At 45.4% G+C, this 15,117-nt stretch overlaps 1 protein-coding gene and 1 pseudogene across 4 annotated transcripts in view; both read right to left on the bottom strand.

The window, feature by feature from the left end:
• Positions 1-15,117, bottom strand: part of HVCN1 (hydrogen voltage gated channel 1) — a 33,168-nt gene that overhangs the window by 5,438 nt on the left and 12,613 nt on the right. For all 4 annotated transcript variants that reach the window (XM_074321120.1, XM_019734030.2, XM_019734033.2 and 1 more), the window contains 2 exons: positions 7,683-7,961; positions 1,819-1,923 (listed from right to left, as the gene is read on the bottom strand). In XM_074321120.1, the coding sequence (XP_074177221.1) occupies positions 1,819-1,923; positions 7,683-7,961 (384 nt within the window). The remainder of the gene's footprint in view (positions 1-1,818; positions 1,924-7,682; positions 7,962-15,117) is intronic.
• LOC109448560 (peptidyl-prolyl cis-trans isomerase D) lies at positions 1,932-7,672 on the bottom strand (annotated as a pseudogene).

The raw sequence follows: 15,117 nt of genomic DNA, 5'->3' as shown, positions 1-15,117 counted from the left end.
ATGATTATATACACTGAATACATTACGCACAACAACCATGAATCCATAGTGAGTGATACATGCACACACAGGAAAAAGAGGAAACCTCTTCGTTATAATGGATGATGCCAACTACTCGATGTAGAAGGAAAGACAGAATTAGAAACCAACAGTCTGCATCCCCAGTGTATTCACTGAGCAGCCAGTCTCATCAGTGGATGCTATTTGCGGAAGAGTGCATGCAGGGCACTGAAGTGTCACAGGGCAGATTATTTATAACCATGAAGGGGGAAAGTGCCCCTGGACAGTAGAGCAGCTCAGCACTTCCTACCTTAGTCAAGTGACCCTACAGAGCATCACTAATAGTGCCACGATATAGAGCCAACAGCCTACCAGTGCCTCTGGTATACAGGAAATACAGGGACTAAAGGGATAACCTAAAGGACCTCTGAGAAAACAGTCTGACAAATCCAGAATATGGAACATTGTACAGGACAATTGGCTGGACTCCTCAAAAAGTTAATGTCACAAGGAAAAAAAAAAAGGGTGGGAGGACTCTTCTAGATTAAAAGAGCCTGAGGAGGGCGGCCGGTTGGTTAGAGCACAGAGCTCATAACACCAAGGTCGCCAGTTCGATTCCCACATGGGCCAGTGAGCTGCACCCTCCACAACTAGATTGACAATAATGACTTGACTTGGAGCTGATGGGTCCTGGAAAAACACACTGTTCCCCAATAAAATTAAAAAAAAAAAAAAAAAGAAAAGAATGTATTTTAAAATAAATAAATGAAAAATGAAAGAGCCTGAGGAGATATAACCAAATATAATATCCGATGTCTGGATCCTAGATTGAAAAAAAAGCACTATGAAAGACATGCTTGGGACGAATGAGGTAATTTGAATACAAATGAGTTATTAGATATTATGGAATAACTGATAATTTTTAAGTTGTGATGGCGCTATTATGGTTCTGTGGGAGGAAGGCCTATTCAAAGTATTTAGGGGTGAAGTGTCATGATGTCTAACTTACTTTCAAATGGTCAGACAAAAATATATGGGTGTGTTTGTGGATTACGTGGAGATAAAGCAAATATAGCAAAATGTGTATTTGCCATTTTTTCATAATAAAAAGTTGAAAAAAGGCACGAGACAGTGAACATAGCAGGTATGTTACTGACGGTTAAAAAACAGAGGGAGAGAAAAGAAATTCAGCCATCTATGGAAGGAAAGGGGCCACAAGTAGGAAAGATGTTTAACATTCTCTTCCATCCCTTTTACCACTTGAAAAGACGTTTTTGCATAATCAATTGAATTTTCTTTTTTTTTAAAAAGTGTGTAGGGACACGCTTTTCAGTCGCCGGCCTTCTCCCATGTTACTGATGACAGGGGCCATGTGTGGTACTTTTTATGGTGCATCCATTGTCCCTTGAGCGAATGTCTGAGGTGGACTCAGGCAGGAACTGTGAATTGGGGAATAAACGGTGGGGCCCAGCACCCAAATGGCTCCAGACTAGGACTTCAGAACATGGACAGGAGGAGACAGGAGAAATCGCATGTCTGCCTCTAGGAGACGGGCAAGTACCATTCTCCTGGTCAGACCCTCCTTCTGGACTCAGTGACAGCTCCAGCTCAGTGGTCTAGGAAAACTCAAGATCCAAGCCATCAAGTGAAATGAGAAAGTTTCCTGCTTGCAGTAAATGCTTATCTATAATTCAGAAAGGCAGGCATTTTCTCTACTCTGGCTAAAAGCACCCAATCACACTACTCTCTAACAAGGCGGGTGCTCTCTGCCCCACTCTGCCCCCCACGGTGCAGATGACAGATGGGCGGACACACTACCCTGGCGGCATAGTTATTCTTGTCAGGCTGGATGATTTTCAGGTCCAGGATGAGCTCGGCCAGCACCAGGAGGGCATCCAGGATGACCAGGCAAATGATGATGACCTGCAGACCGAGGGAGGAACAGGAAACCATGAGACCCACATGGGGGCCCTGTTTCCCTCTGGGAGGGCTGGTTTGGAAACATCTGGGTGGAACCACTGGGGAAAGTGCCAAAGGTGGAAGGCTGCTGCCCACAGCCCGCACCCTGCAGGGAGCCCCTCCTCCTGCCGCCCTCCAGGCCTGTTCAGCTCCAGGCAGTGCCCGTCCTCGAGCTTCTCTGGACAACTCACTGACTGACCCTTGGTCACTACCCGTCCTTTTCTCACTCGTTCACTGCTTCCCAGCACCTCTCAAACCAAACCGCTAATTCCTAGATGGCAAAAAAAGAATAAAAAAGTTTTAACACTTTTTTATTTTTCTGGTGCTGAGACTTGTTCTCGCCAGGATAAGCCCAGAACAGAGGCTCGGTAAGTAATTAAAAACATCCAGCCTCAGAGATCCGAGTCGTGGAAGGACCTCCAGGACTGCCTACTCCAGGCAGCTGGGTTACAGTGATGTCCACTGTGCACATAAAACAGCTTTTGTCCAGGGCCACGAAATACCTGCCCTAACACAGGAGGAGGACTGAGAAGAGGGGTAGGCAAGACAATCTCTTGACCTGCTGGCAGGGGAGGACAGTGGGAACCAGGGTGGGGTCAGTGGGTGATCTCGGTGATGGTGGTGGCCATGGTGATGGAGGTGGTGACGATTTTGGTGAGGGCACTAATGGTGGGGTGGAGGTGACGGTGTTCAGGGAGACCAAGGGGATGGCATGGTGGTGATGGAAAGGGCAGCAATGGGAGGAACCCCAGAGGACACTGCGTGAGCCCTTTCTTTCTCCCTTTGGAAATTCTGGACCATCATTTCCTTCCCCCAGGGCCTTGCCTCTTAACACACTCAGGTAGATTTTGGCCTTTGAAAGCCAATCTGCCATTATCTTGGCAATTTCTGCAATTTCAGGATGAAATTCAACAAGTTCAGGCCTATGTAAGAATGAATTATTAAACCTTTTGACCACTTCCACCTGTAGCTAATTATTTCAGTAGTTAAAGTATTTGGTGATGTTGTTTACTGTGAAAATTGCATGGCAAATTGCTTTGTAATGAAATTTTCACACATATCCAAATTCAGTAGCGTAGTAAAGATTCAAGCCTCTTGTGGGTTTTTTTCTCCCCCTTTCCTTTCTTTCTTCATCCTCGGTTTTATTTTAGAGCTAAAGGGATCTGATCTAAAACCAAGGCCAGAGATATAAAAAATGGACTGAATATTCAGCCATAAAAAGAAATGAAGCACTGACACATGCTACAACATGGATGGATCTAGAACATACTATGCTGAATGAAAGAAGCCAGACACAAAAGACCACATATATTGTATGATTCCATTCATATGAAATGTCCAGAATAGGTAAATCAATAGAGACAGAAAGTGGATTAGTGGTTGCCATGGCTATGGGCGATGTTTATTGGGTACAGGGTTTCCTTTTGGAGTGATGAAAACGTTCTGGAATTAATAGTGGTGATGCCCGTACAATATTGTGAATGTACTAAATAAATGTCACTGAACCATTCACTTTATTTTTTTTATAACACTTATATTAAGAGCAAACCCATATTGGTATTCCTAAACTGCAAACAATGGGGGACTGAAGTATCAAAGGATACACATTAGGAATTATATATAACAAACAAAAACCCGTACATTTTCTTGCCTTTATACAAGCAATGTATAATATTTAAGCAAAACTGAATTCCTTATTAAGCAAACATTTTTGCATATGCTGCCTTCTCTTTTTCTGTGCCTTTATCTCTTGTTTGATGTTCAGCAATTCTGTCTGGATAAGCTTTATCTTCTGGTGCTATCGCCTGAGCTTTCTTCAGATCAGCCAATGCCTGACCGTATTCTTTTAATCCTTGCCATCCCTGAGCTCTGCAGTACAGTGCTTTGGTATCTGATGGGTCTATTTCAAAAGCCTCCAAACAACTGTTAATTTCTCCCTGCCAATCTGACATCTTCAGTTTACAAGCACCAACAGTTAGCAGGCAGCTTAAAGCCAACAGGTTGCAACTTCGATCTATCTGCTTTCTCAATAACAGCCTTTGAACTTTCCACATAGCTTAAAACTTTCGTATATTTTTTAATGGCCATCTCCCAATTCTGGGATTTGAAAAAAGTATTTCCAATGTTTTTTTAAGTCTTCTGCTATTAATATTTTACCTACATCCTTTAAATCTATATCTGCACCCTCAGGGAAATATGGATGATTGTCACCGGAAGCACTCTTTGGGAATCTTTCTCAGTCAGCCCCTTCCTTCAGTTCTCCGCATCCATAATTCTCACCACACCCATCCCTTTAATTATTTGGCCAAATACCACATGTTTCTAATCCAAATGAGGAATCGGAACTTTTGTGATAAAGAACCAAGAACCATTTGTATTGCAGCCTACACTTGCTGTGCTCAACAAACCCTCCTGGTCATGCTTATATTAATAATAGAAATTTTCATTTTCCAATCTTTCACCATAAATACTTTCTCCACCTGTCCCATTCTGATTTGGGAAGTCTCCACCCTGAATCATAAATTTCTCAATAATTCAATGGAACGGGCATCCTTTGAAATGGAGAGGTTTCCCAGTGGTGAGTCTAATATCTTTTTCTCCTGTACACAATGCAGGAAAATTTTCTGCAGTTTTGGGTACAATATCTGCAAACAATTCTAAGATAATTAAATCAACTTGCTTGCCTCCAATGTCCACATCAAAAAAGACTGGGGGTTATTGGAACTGGAGGGCTTAGTTTGGGGGGATGGATGCGACATTTGACTTGCAGATGCATTTGTAAGTGGGCTCAGAGCACCTCATGGCCCACCCAGCAGCTGAAATCCTGAATCATTCACTTTAAAATAATTAACTTTTTGTTATATGAACCTCACCTCTAAAAAGAGAGACAGACAGACCCAAGGTCACAAAATTCCAATGCCTAGGTCCCCACCCCAGCCTCTCTGAATTAATCCCTGAAGCTGAGGAGACCCTGAATCTGCCAGTTCACCAGGCAGTTCTATTTCTGAGCAGAGTCACACATCAAGAAAAATTCTGAGGATTCAAGGAGGCTGGTTAATTCCAAATCCTCACTTGATGAAGACGGCCATGCCTGCAGCAGGATGCCTGGGTGCAAAGTGTGGACTATGGGGCGGCCAGTCCTGGGCTGACACCCATTAGCCTGGACCTTGGGTACATCTCGCAATACTGCAGAGCCTGTGCATTAACTCTAAGCTTCAGTGTCCTCCCAGGGAAAATGGGGTTGGTCACATTTTCCACCCCAGAGCGACAACGGGAACCTGACATGAGATAACATGTGCAGGGTGCTTGGCACAGGGCCTGGCCCGTGAGTGGTTAATAAAAGTCAGCTTCCTTGACCTAACTATTGTCCCCTGGCTCAGCTACCCTGTCCACCCATGGTTTCCATGGCGGCCTGACACACCCGTATTCTCTCACATGTTGTGCCATCCCATGTGGGAAGTGACAGCAGTTAACTAACTATATATCATGTCACCTTGGAAATAATGGGAACAGGTGGAGATTGCATCTAAAAAAGGGATTCCAGAATCACCTTGTATGCTGCTTCTACCAGCACAGATCAAATCCTTGAACTTGTATCTCCGGGTCCGAGGTGGCCTCCCTGCTTCTACTGTGAGCCCCCTACAAATCTGTCATGTTACCCCCTCTCACCCACATTTAGAACCTTCCATGGCTGCCCACCGCCCATGGATGATGACCTTCTAGTGCCTCCTCTCTTGCCAAGCAGTCCCTCTTCTCACCATACACATGTCACGTGGACCCTTCTCAATTCCTCAGATGCTGCAGACCCTTTCCTACCTCAGGCCTTTTGCAAACATGATCCCTCGGCCTGGAATGCCCCGGCCCCTCCCCCATCCACAGGCTCACTCCTGCCCAACCTTCAGGTGTTAGGTGAAATGTCACCTCCTCTGCCACACGTCCTCCACCTCCCAATTCTAGATCAGGTCTCCCCCACCCCCGGGATCTCTCAGAGCCCCATACTGAGAAGCAGAGGGCTTCTCTCCACTTGTAGCCAGCATCTGTCTGGGTGATTTCTGAAAAGCCTGCCTCTCTCCGTGAGTGAGGGCAGGGACCTGTCACACCATCACCCCTATAGCCCCAGCACACAATAGGTGCTAAGAAACATCTGTTGAGTGAATGAATAAACATCTCCACTTATTTTGTGACAGTCTTCTTTTTCCCCAGTATGGGTCCCAGCTCAGATGGCTGGCCTGAGCCATGTGGCGCCCTGGGCCCAGTCAAGAGAGGAGGGAACCTTCCAGAGTGGGGGGTCCCAGGGCTCCCCTTGCAGCTGGAAGGAAACTGGCTCCTTCCTTCTGCTTCTGAAATTGAGGGTTTGGGATTTCGACCCCAACAACTTAATACCACGTTTCCTTTCCTGTCACAGCCAGAGAGAAGAGCTAAGCTGTAAGGAGAGCAGGGTTGTTTGGCCTGCATTCTTATTCTAAGCCACATGAAAGCAAAAAGAGACCAAAATAAATTTTTTTGTCCTGTTTTACCCTGAACAAAGTCAATGATGGGAGAGGTAAGGGTTGCTTCTCTCTGCTTCCAGAAGGAACACTGGGTCTTGGTATGAACTGGTTTATTTTGATTTAGGAGGACGCCTGCAGCAGGGTCTCCATTTGGGAACTGGGCTGACAAGGGGCTGCGTGCTTCCCCCATGTCCCTGAGCCTCGTGCATTCTCCTGGGACTCAGACATGCTTCTGTTCACCGGCTTGCCCCCCTCAGGCCTGGGGGGTGGGGTTCAGAGGGCTGGCCAGACTTAACCTGCATCTGTCCTTCAAAATCACATGTTAGGACAGAGCCTGAACCCTGTAGAAAGTTCCGTTCCCTTTGCTATTCTTGGAAGTCCACGTCTCCCTCTCATGTTCTCCCCATAACCACAGTTGGAGGTTGGGGGTACGTTAAGTCAGGCAGACATTCTTGGTATCTTTCCACAGAAGAAGAGACTAAGGCCCCTGTGGTGAAGAGTCAGAGAGGCATGGGATCCTCCTGGCCTTGTCAACTCAGGGACAGCAGGTAACGTTTGCTGAATGAATGCAGGAATGTTTTTGCCTGCCTCAAAATTTACCCTTTAATTTACGTGAGTGTGTGTGTGGTAAAGTTTGCATAACATAAAATTTACCATTTTAACCATTTTAAAGTGGGCATGAAATTCAGTGGCATTAAGCATATTCCCAGGGTTGTGTAACTGTCACCACTGTGTAGTTCCAGAACATTTTCATCACCCCAAATGGGAGCCCTGTACCCATTAGACAGTCACTGCCCATTCTTCCCTCCTCCAACCTGCAATAAGCACCACTCTGCTCTCTGTCTCTGTGGATTTACCTGTTCTGGACTTTACATATATACGGAATCTGGCTTCTTTCACTCAGCATCACGTTGTCATGGTTCATCCCTGTGAAGTGTGTCAGCACTTCATTCCTTTTTATGGCTGAGCACGGGGAGGCCACACTTTGCGTATCCATTCATCGGGTGATGGACCTCTGACTTTTGGATTATGATTCATTTAATCCCTGACAACATGGGATCTGCCCATGTACCCAGCACTGTATGGGCGCCTGAGGGCACATGGCCGGTGCTCGGGGAACATCTGCACAATGAATGAGCCAGTGGCAGAGATGGGCCACCCGCACCCTGGCCTCCTGACTCTCAGCTGAGGGCAATGCCCCACCCTGGGCATCTCGGGCCTCTGCCCACCTACCTGAAACCTGTGGGAGCTGAAGAGTTTCCTCAACACGGCCCTGAAGTCTAGGGGGCGCCTAAGCCTGGAGGCAGTGGCGGCTGTTGGGTCAGCAGCTCTGCCCTCCTCGCCCGAGGCCGGTGTTGACGGCAGCTGCTCCTCCTCTTCCTCATCCTCTTCATTCTCCCACTTCTTGTAGTTGACGTTCCAGCTGTGGTAGTCATCCCCGACGACGGTGAAGTGCTTCAAGAACTTGCTCATCTTCCTGGCAGGAGCCACCTTGGCCCTGCGGGTGACTGCCTAGAGGGAAGAGACACACTGAACGTCAGGCAGGGCGGCCCTCAGAGCCGGGGCAGACCACTCGGACCCCACGTCTGTGGCGGGCAGCAGGGCCCGGCTCGGCCGTGTCACAGGGCTGAAGCCGGTCCTGGTGCTCAGAGCATTGTACGAGCAGAGACCATGAGGTCACGGTGGTTTCTTGTGCTTTTATTTTTGGAATGCAGGTTCTCAGTGCCGGTGAGGCAACAGGAAACTCCAAACCCCGTCAAGCCTATCACTGTGCTGTGATTGGCAGTAACCAACAGCATAGGTACTGTGGCCCAGTCACAGAATACCCACCACAGGCCCACGTGGAAAGACCGGAAGAGCAGCCCCATGGTTCAGAGACATCATAACCTGAAAAACGGGCGGTGAGAGTTGGTAGGGCCGCCGGAAGGGAAAGCCGAAAGTAAAAGTATCCAGAGTTTCACAGAAGAGCAAAGCCTCCAACCACCTTCATGCCACAGATCGGTCCTTGGAAGGTGAGCAGCAAATGGAGTTTTCCTAAGCTCAGTTAGTGCTGTTTTTAAGCACATTCTGGACAGTTATTTAAAGACAGATGACTTCAGTGCAAAAAGCAAACAATCCTCCCCCCTTTGCCCAGATAACAAAATTTTTATCAAGTTCAATAATGAAAACTTTCAGGTATGGGAACAAGAATAGGCCATGTAATCAGTGGAACAGGGAAAGAGAGCCCCAAGCAGACTCAGGTCCTTGTGGGACCCTATTGTGATGGTGGTGGCAGTCCAGCTCAGTGGGAAAAGACTGGAGAGGTTAAATAAAAGACCCCTTCCTCACTCCACACACAGAATAAATTTTAGAAGCATTGGCACTAACACATATAAAAGTACTTTTTAAAAACTTTAAAAGTCTTAGAACAAAATATAGGCAAGCATTTTCATGACTTCAGGACAGGGAGATTGCTTACATAAGATACAAAACAAATGGATAAATTTGAAACTAAAAGCTTTTATATCTCATGCATACACACACACACACTACCACAGATTGGCAGTAAATATCTGCAATGTACTTAATAGACAAAGATTTAGTGTCCAGAATATATAAAGAAATGTTACCCAAAAAAAGACAACTCCATGGAAAACTAGGTAATGGATATTAATTGGCAGCTCACTTAAGAGGAAACCCAAATGGCCAAGACACTCAACTTTACTAGTACTCAGGAAAATGCGAATTGAACAATCACACACCTTTCACTCCTCAGATTGGCAAGAATTTTAAAGTCTACAATAGCAAATGTTGGTGAAGGTATGAAACAATAGGGTCTACTAAACACTGAAGATACAAACACTGGCTGCGCCATTTTTAGAAGCAATATGGCATTGTTTTGTCAAAGATGAAGTTGTGTACATCTTTCTTAATGATGAATGATTCCATCCCCAGAAAGGCTCCAGAGAAAAACTTGCCCACATGTGCTCAAATCAGTGACGTGTTCAAGAATGCTCACTGCAAATGTTCTCCTACATGGTGGGAGACAGAGAAATGAATCTCCTCTATTCATGTGATGGAAGACTATATAGCCATTAAAATGAATGAACTACGTCTCTATATATCACTGAGGATATCTACATGCACCTGCTCAGCAGCACTGAACACATTAGATCATTCCTTTTTTTCAAACACTCCCTTCATGGGCTTGTTCATTGGGATTCCACACTCCCCTGGTTTTCCTCCTACCTCAGCGGTTGCTTCTTGCTTCTTGCTACTCTCTCTTGCTGGATCTCTTAAGAGGAAGACCTCACATTTAAGTACTGGCATTGGCAGGGCCCGGGCCTATGACCACCTCTCTTCTCCATACTGAGTTCCTAGGGGCTTCATTCAGCAGCGTGGCTTTAAAAGCCATCTTTTCATTGATGATGTGGAAATACTATCTCCAATATCAATCACTCACCTGAACTCCAGACATGATATCCAACTTTTTATAGGCTATCACCCTTAATTACCTGATAGCTATCTTATCCTAAGCATGTCCATAACAGAATTATTCATTCGTTACCCAAACATTCCCCATCTCAGTTTATGGCATTTCATTTGTCTTCCTTAGGACAATGACTTTGGCGTTATTCTTGATCCTTCTTTGTCTCACTCTCAACATTTGCCTAATAGTAAATTTTGGTGGCTCTACCTTTAAACTACATTCCAAGTAAGACCATTACTCCCATCTCCATTGCTATTCCCTTGTTTAAACCAATCACCTCTTGCCTGGATTACTGCAGTAGCCTCCCCGCCTCCTACCTGTATCCTTTCTCCGTACAGCAACCAGGAAGAACTTTCTAAAACATAAGTGAGATCATGTCATGCCCTTCCTTGAAACCCTCAAATGACTTTTCAGCACACCCAGTTCCTCTTCCTGGAATTCTCTTCCCCCAGACATCTGCATGGTTCGTACCTTTTCTTAGGTCAGGCTTCTGCTCAAATATCACTCCTGAGACCTGGTCTGGTTCCCTCCCCTAGTCACACAGCATTCCCCTTACCCTGCTTCATTTTTCTTTATCGCACTTATTTCTGTGTGTGTGTGTGTGTGTGTGTGTGTGTGTATATATATATATATATATTTGTTTATTATCTGCCTCCCCAACTAGACTCTAAGCTCCATGAGAATGGGATTTTTTCCATTTTGTACAACTGTACACCCAGTGCCTTGCACTTAACAGACACTCAAAAGACTCAAATATTTAAGTGACTGAATTAATGCAGCAATGTGGATTTAAAAATATGTTGAGTATAAAAGGAAGATATGGAAGAATATGGACAATATAATACCACTTAAGTAAAATTTTAAAAATACATGCAAAATGTTACTATGTACTGTTTTTGGAATGTGTAAAAATATGAGTGTAAACATACAAAAGAATGGGATTTCTGCTTCTGACCATGATAGAGAACTAGTATAAATAAGAGTAATAAAATAGAGTAACTGTTGAGAGTAAATAGAGTAAAATAAAAATAGAGTAACTGCCATAGAAAACTACTAAAACTGGATAAAATATATGAAAGTTACTGTGATCCCTGATAAGAGAGAAACAAAAGAGATGAGCCCCAAAAATCCCTTGGCTTTCTGCCTGGAGGCACTTTCTGGACTGTGGAGGCAAAGGTTAGAGTTCAGGGCTATTGAACCTCCCTCTCTCAGGAATTTGCATGCCAAGGTAGGTACCAGATAAAAGGAAGCCGTGCAGAAAAGGAGCTCCAAAAATTGGACTTTGGCTGAGACCTAAATTTCACACGCACACAGCAAGATGCCATGAGGCAGGGCAAAATATAACTTTCAGGGGGAAAAAAGACTCTTGGGGAACTGTTAGCTGAACCACTACCAGATATTATACCAGGCTGGGTTGGGAGATCTGACAGTTCCAAACAGCCAGAGTGAGAGATCTCATTGAACACTGAGCATTCAGTGGGAATTCTAGACAAGCCATACTTTATAAGTAGAACTAATCCAGCCATACAGTCAGGGCAACCTTAGACTCACCCCAACTAAGCTTAAAAATAAGCCTTGAAAAGACCAAGCTGATCCCCAAATAAATTAACTGCCTGCTGGAACAAAACTCAATACTCTACTAGGAAAGACAGCAAAATACATCTAAACAACATTCATAATGTCCAGCATAAAATAAAAAATTACTAGACAGATAAATAAGCAGAAAATGTGGCCATAACAGGGAAAAAAAAAAAAAAAAAAGCTTATTAGCTCAAAATGGACAGAGATAAAGGAATTGGCCAACAAAAGCTTGAAAATAGCTATTATAAGTTTGTTCAAGGATTTCAAGGCAAACATGAACTTAATGAGCAACAAATAGAGAATCTCGATAGAGAAATGGAAACTATAAAACAAACACATGTGGATACTCTAGAAACTGAAAACTACATATATGAAATGAAAAATCACTGGATGGGCTTGACAGCTGATTAGATGCTACAGAAGGAAGGATCAGTGAATTTAAAGATAGAGTAATAAAAAAATACCCAGTGCAAACATCATTAGAAAAAGGCTGAAAAAAAAGGGAACAGAGCCTTAGGGACAATATTAAGTGGTCTAACATACATGCCGGAGTACCAAAACGAGAGATTAGGGAAGAAAAAATATTTGGAGAAATAATGGCTAGAAAAAAAAAATCTCAGGCCAGCCTGGTGGCTCAGGTGGTTGGAGCACAGTGCTCCTAACGCCAAGGTTGCTAGTTCGATTCCCACATGGGCCAGTGAGCTGCGCCCTCTACAGATAAGATTGTGAACAACAGCTTTCCCTGGAGCTGGGCTGCTGTAAGCAGCCTGAGGTCGGCATGAGCCGCCATGGGATGCCATGGGCTGCTGAGTGCTGCCACGGGCTACCATGTGCTGCCAAGAGCAGCCGGTGGCCAGCGTGAGTGGCCGGCGGCCAGCGTAAGCGGCTGGCAGCCAGCGAGAGCTGCTGTGAGCTGCTGTGAGCGGCCGACTGGCAACGGACTGCCTCAGCCGGGGGGGAGCGCAAGGCTCATAATACAAGCATGGGCCAGGGAGCTGTGTCCTACACAACTAGACTGAGAAACAATGGCTTGAACTGGGGGGCGGGGGGTGGTGAGGCAGAAGAAGGGAGGGAAAATAAAAATAAAGACTGTTTAAAAAAAAAATCTAATTTGATGGAAAAATATAAACACGTAGATCCAAGAAGCTCAATGAACACCAGGGAGGACAAACATACAAAAGAATGGACTAGAAAGAGATAGCAACTTCGTGACAGTGGTGCCTTAGGAAGGGGTAAAAACGAAGGGAGACAAAAATGAACTCTACCTGAAAAACATCTTAAATTACAAAAGGATTTGAGGAAAACATGACATAATGTTAATAGCTGTCAATTCAGGATGATGATTACATAAGTATTTGATAATATTTTTATTCTTTTATATTTTTCAAAGTAAAATAAAACAATCTTTCTATTTTAGTACACTTTTTGATGCACGGTCATAACGGTTTCATGAGTTCAGAAAAGGTTAGAGATGACCTGTTCTGATCTCCTCACTCTTTCTGAGACGGGAGCTTTTCAGAGATGGGCAGTCAGGGCTTGCTCAAGGTCACAGGTAACCAGAAGCAGTGTACTTGGGAATAGGATTCAAGCTCCTTGGCCCCCGTTCATGTTCTTTCCTCTGTTCTGAGATGCCTTGTAGGAGCTTGTAGGTTTTCAAGCTCCAAATTAAGTCAAAGGACACCACCTCTTTCATAAGCCTCCCCAGAACTCCAACATTTTCTTGTTAAGTACCCTGAGAAGTCCCTGGCACTCCAAAGACTGTGGGGGGGAGGATGTGGGTGATGTGTGTGGAAGTGGCTCCAAAACGCTCCATCCAGTAATCCCGTGGTTTGGACTCCAGGCTTCCTCCCCTCCCAGTCTCCCATATTGTTCGGGTACCTTGGGAGCCCCCGATTTGATACTTCCTCAGATATTAAGAGGCCCAAGGAGAGCTTATGACCACGGCACAGCCTCCCGAGAGTGAACCTTCCGATTCTTTCCCCATCCATGATGCTGGGGCCTGTCTGGCCCTCTTCTCCCCACCCCCACTATTCATTTCCTTCTCCAATACCCCCTTGTCCAAGCCTTCATTCTCTCACCCAGAAGACTGCAACAGCCTCCTCAGAGCTCTCTCTCCCTTGACCCAGTTCTTCCAGCACATTCTCTACCCAGCAGCCCGAGTGGGTTTCATGAACCCTCACCTCTGACTATCGTACCTGATCATATCACTGCCCCCGTGCCTTTTGCTCTCTGAAGAAGCATCCAAGGCCCTTCACATGATGTATGTGGCCCTGTGGGGTTTAGCCTGATCTTCCCCACAACCTGACCTACTCACCACACTCCAGGCGTGCTGGCTGCCCTTCTGTCCTCCAATGTGCCACGCTCGCCCCCTCCGAGCCTCTCACAGGCTCTTCCCTCAACCTGGAACATCCTTCCCACTCTGAGCTGGGCTCCCTCTAACGCTTGAAGCCTCAGCTGCAATGTTCCTTCCTTAGACAGACTCTCCTTGACCCCAAATATCCAAATCAGACCCCCAATATCCAAATCAGACCCCCAATATCCAAATCAGACCCCAAATATCCAAATCAGACCCCCTTTCAATTTTATAACCTCTCTTTATAGTCTTTACTTTCCCTTCAAGAAGCCTTATTTCTAACTAGAAATTTTTTTTTTTTTGCAACTGTTTATTACTTCTCACTCTGCACCAGCATTTTAACTCCATGAAGGCAGGGTCTTTGTCCCCAGAGTCTCATATGACACCTGACGTGGAGCAGAAGCCCATCAAGCACCTGTTGGTGGAGGGCAATGGTACCGTCTCTCCCACACAGGGCTGCAGTTGGACCCGCCATCACCGTTTCCAGGGCTGGCCAAGTGCCAGGCCCACGGTTGTCTTGAAGCCTTCCGGGACGCTACTGGCCATAATTTCCCCCTAAAACACCTCATCTCACAGATAGAAACCTCCTGTACTAGTTTTCAGCATGGTGGGAGTCTCAGAGTGCTTTGCAAAAACCACATTTATATTTTACAGGACAGGAAATTTTTCTTTTTGAAAACTTGCGACCAGTAAAGAAGCAACTTTCAGTAATTTGGAATGAAAATATTTATAGCACCCAGTAGAGCAGAAAATAACTCTGGTTTTAAGTAAAAAATCTGTCATTCTGGAAGCAGAAAAGTTCCAGAAAAGGGTAACGATATAGCTGATCATGAAAATGTTGTGGGCCTCTGAAACTTCACCACCCACCCTGGACCCTCAGCTCTTGGGTTCCCCCACGCTGCCCTGGCGGCTGGAAGGACTGACTCAGCGAGTTACACAGAGCACTGGCCTGGCCTGGAGCTGCCCCTCCGTAAGTGACAGCTATTTTTCTTCTTCAACAGCAAAAACTCTCATTTCCACTCTTCCGACTTCATCACTGTCTGTGGATATTTCTTCACTTATTGGCCTGCTGCTGGCCCCTGCAACCTCCAGACTCTTTAGTCACATGAACTGCTAAGATTCCCTTTGCAGCTTAAGCTACATTGAGTTGCTTCTGTCACTTGCAACCCTGAGAATCTAGCCCAGTGGAGTGCCTGGCACTGGATACCCTCCCACCACCATGCCCCCTGCATTAAACCTTGCTGTCCCACTACTTCCTGACCCTA

Source organism: Rhinolophus sinicus, linkage group LG16 (genome assembly GCF_036562045.2).
Source record: "Rhinolophus sinicus isolate RSC01 linkage group LG16, ASM3656204v1, whole genome shotgun sequence".
NCBI lineage: Eukaryota > Metazoa > Chordata > Mammalia > Chiroptera > Rhinolophidae > Rhinolophus > Rhinolophus sinicus.
This window is presented reverse-complemented; position numbering and strand designations above follow the sequence as displayed.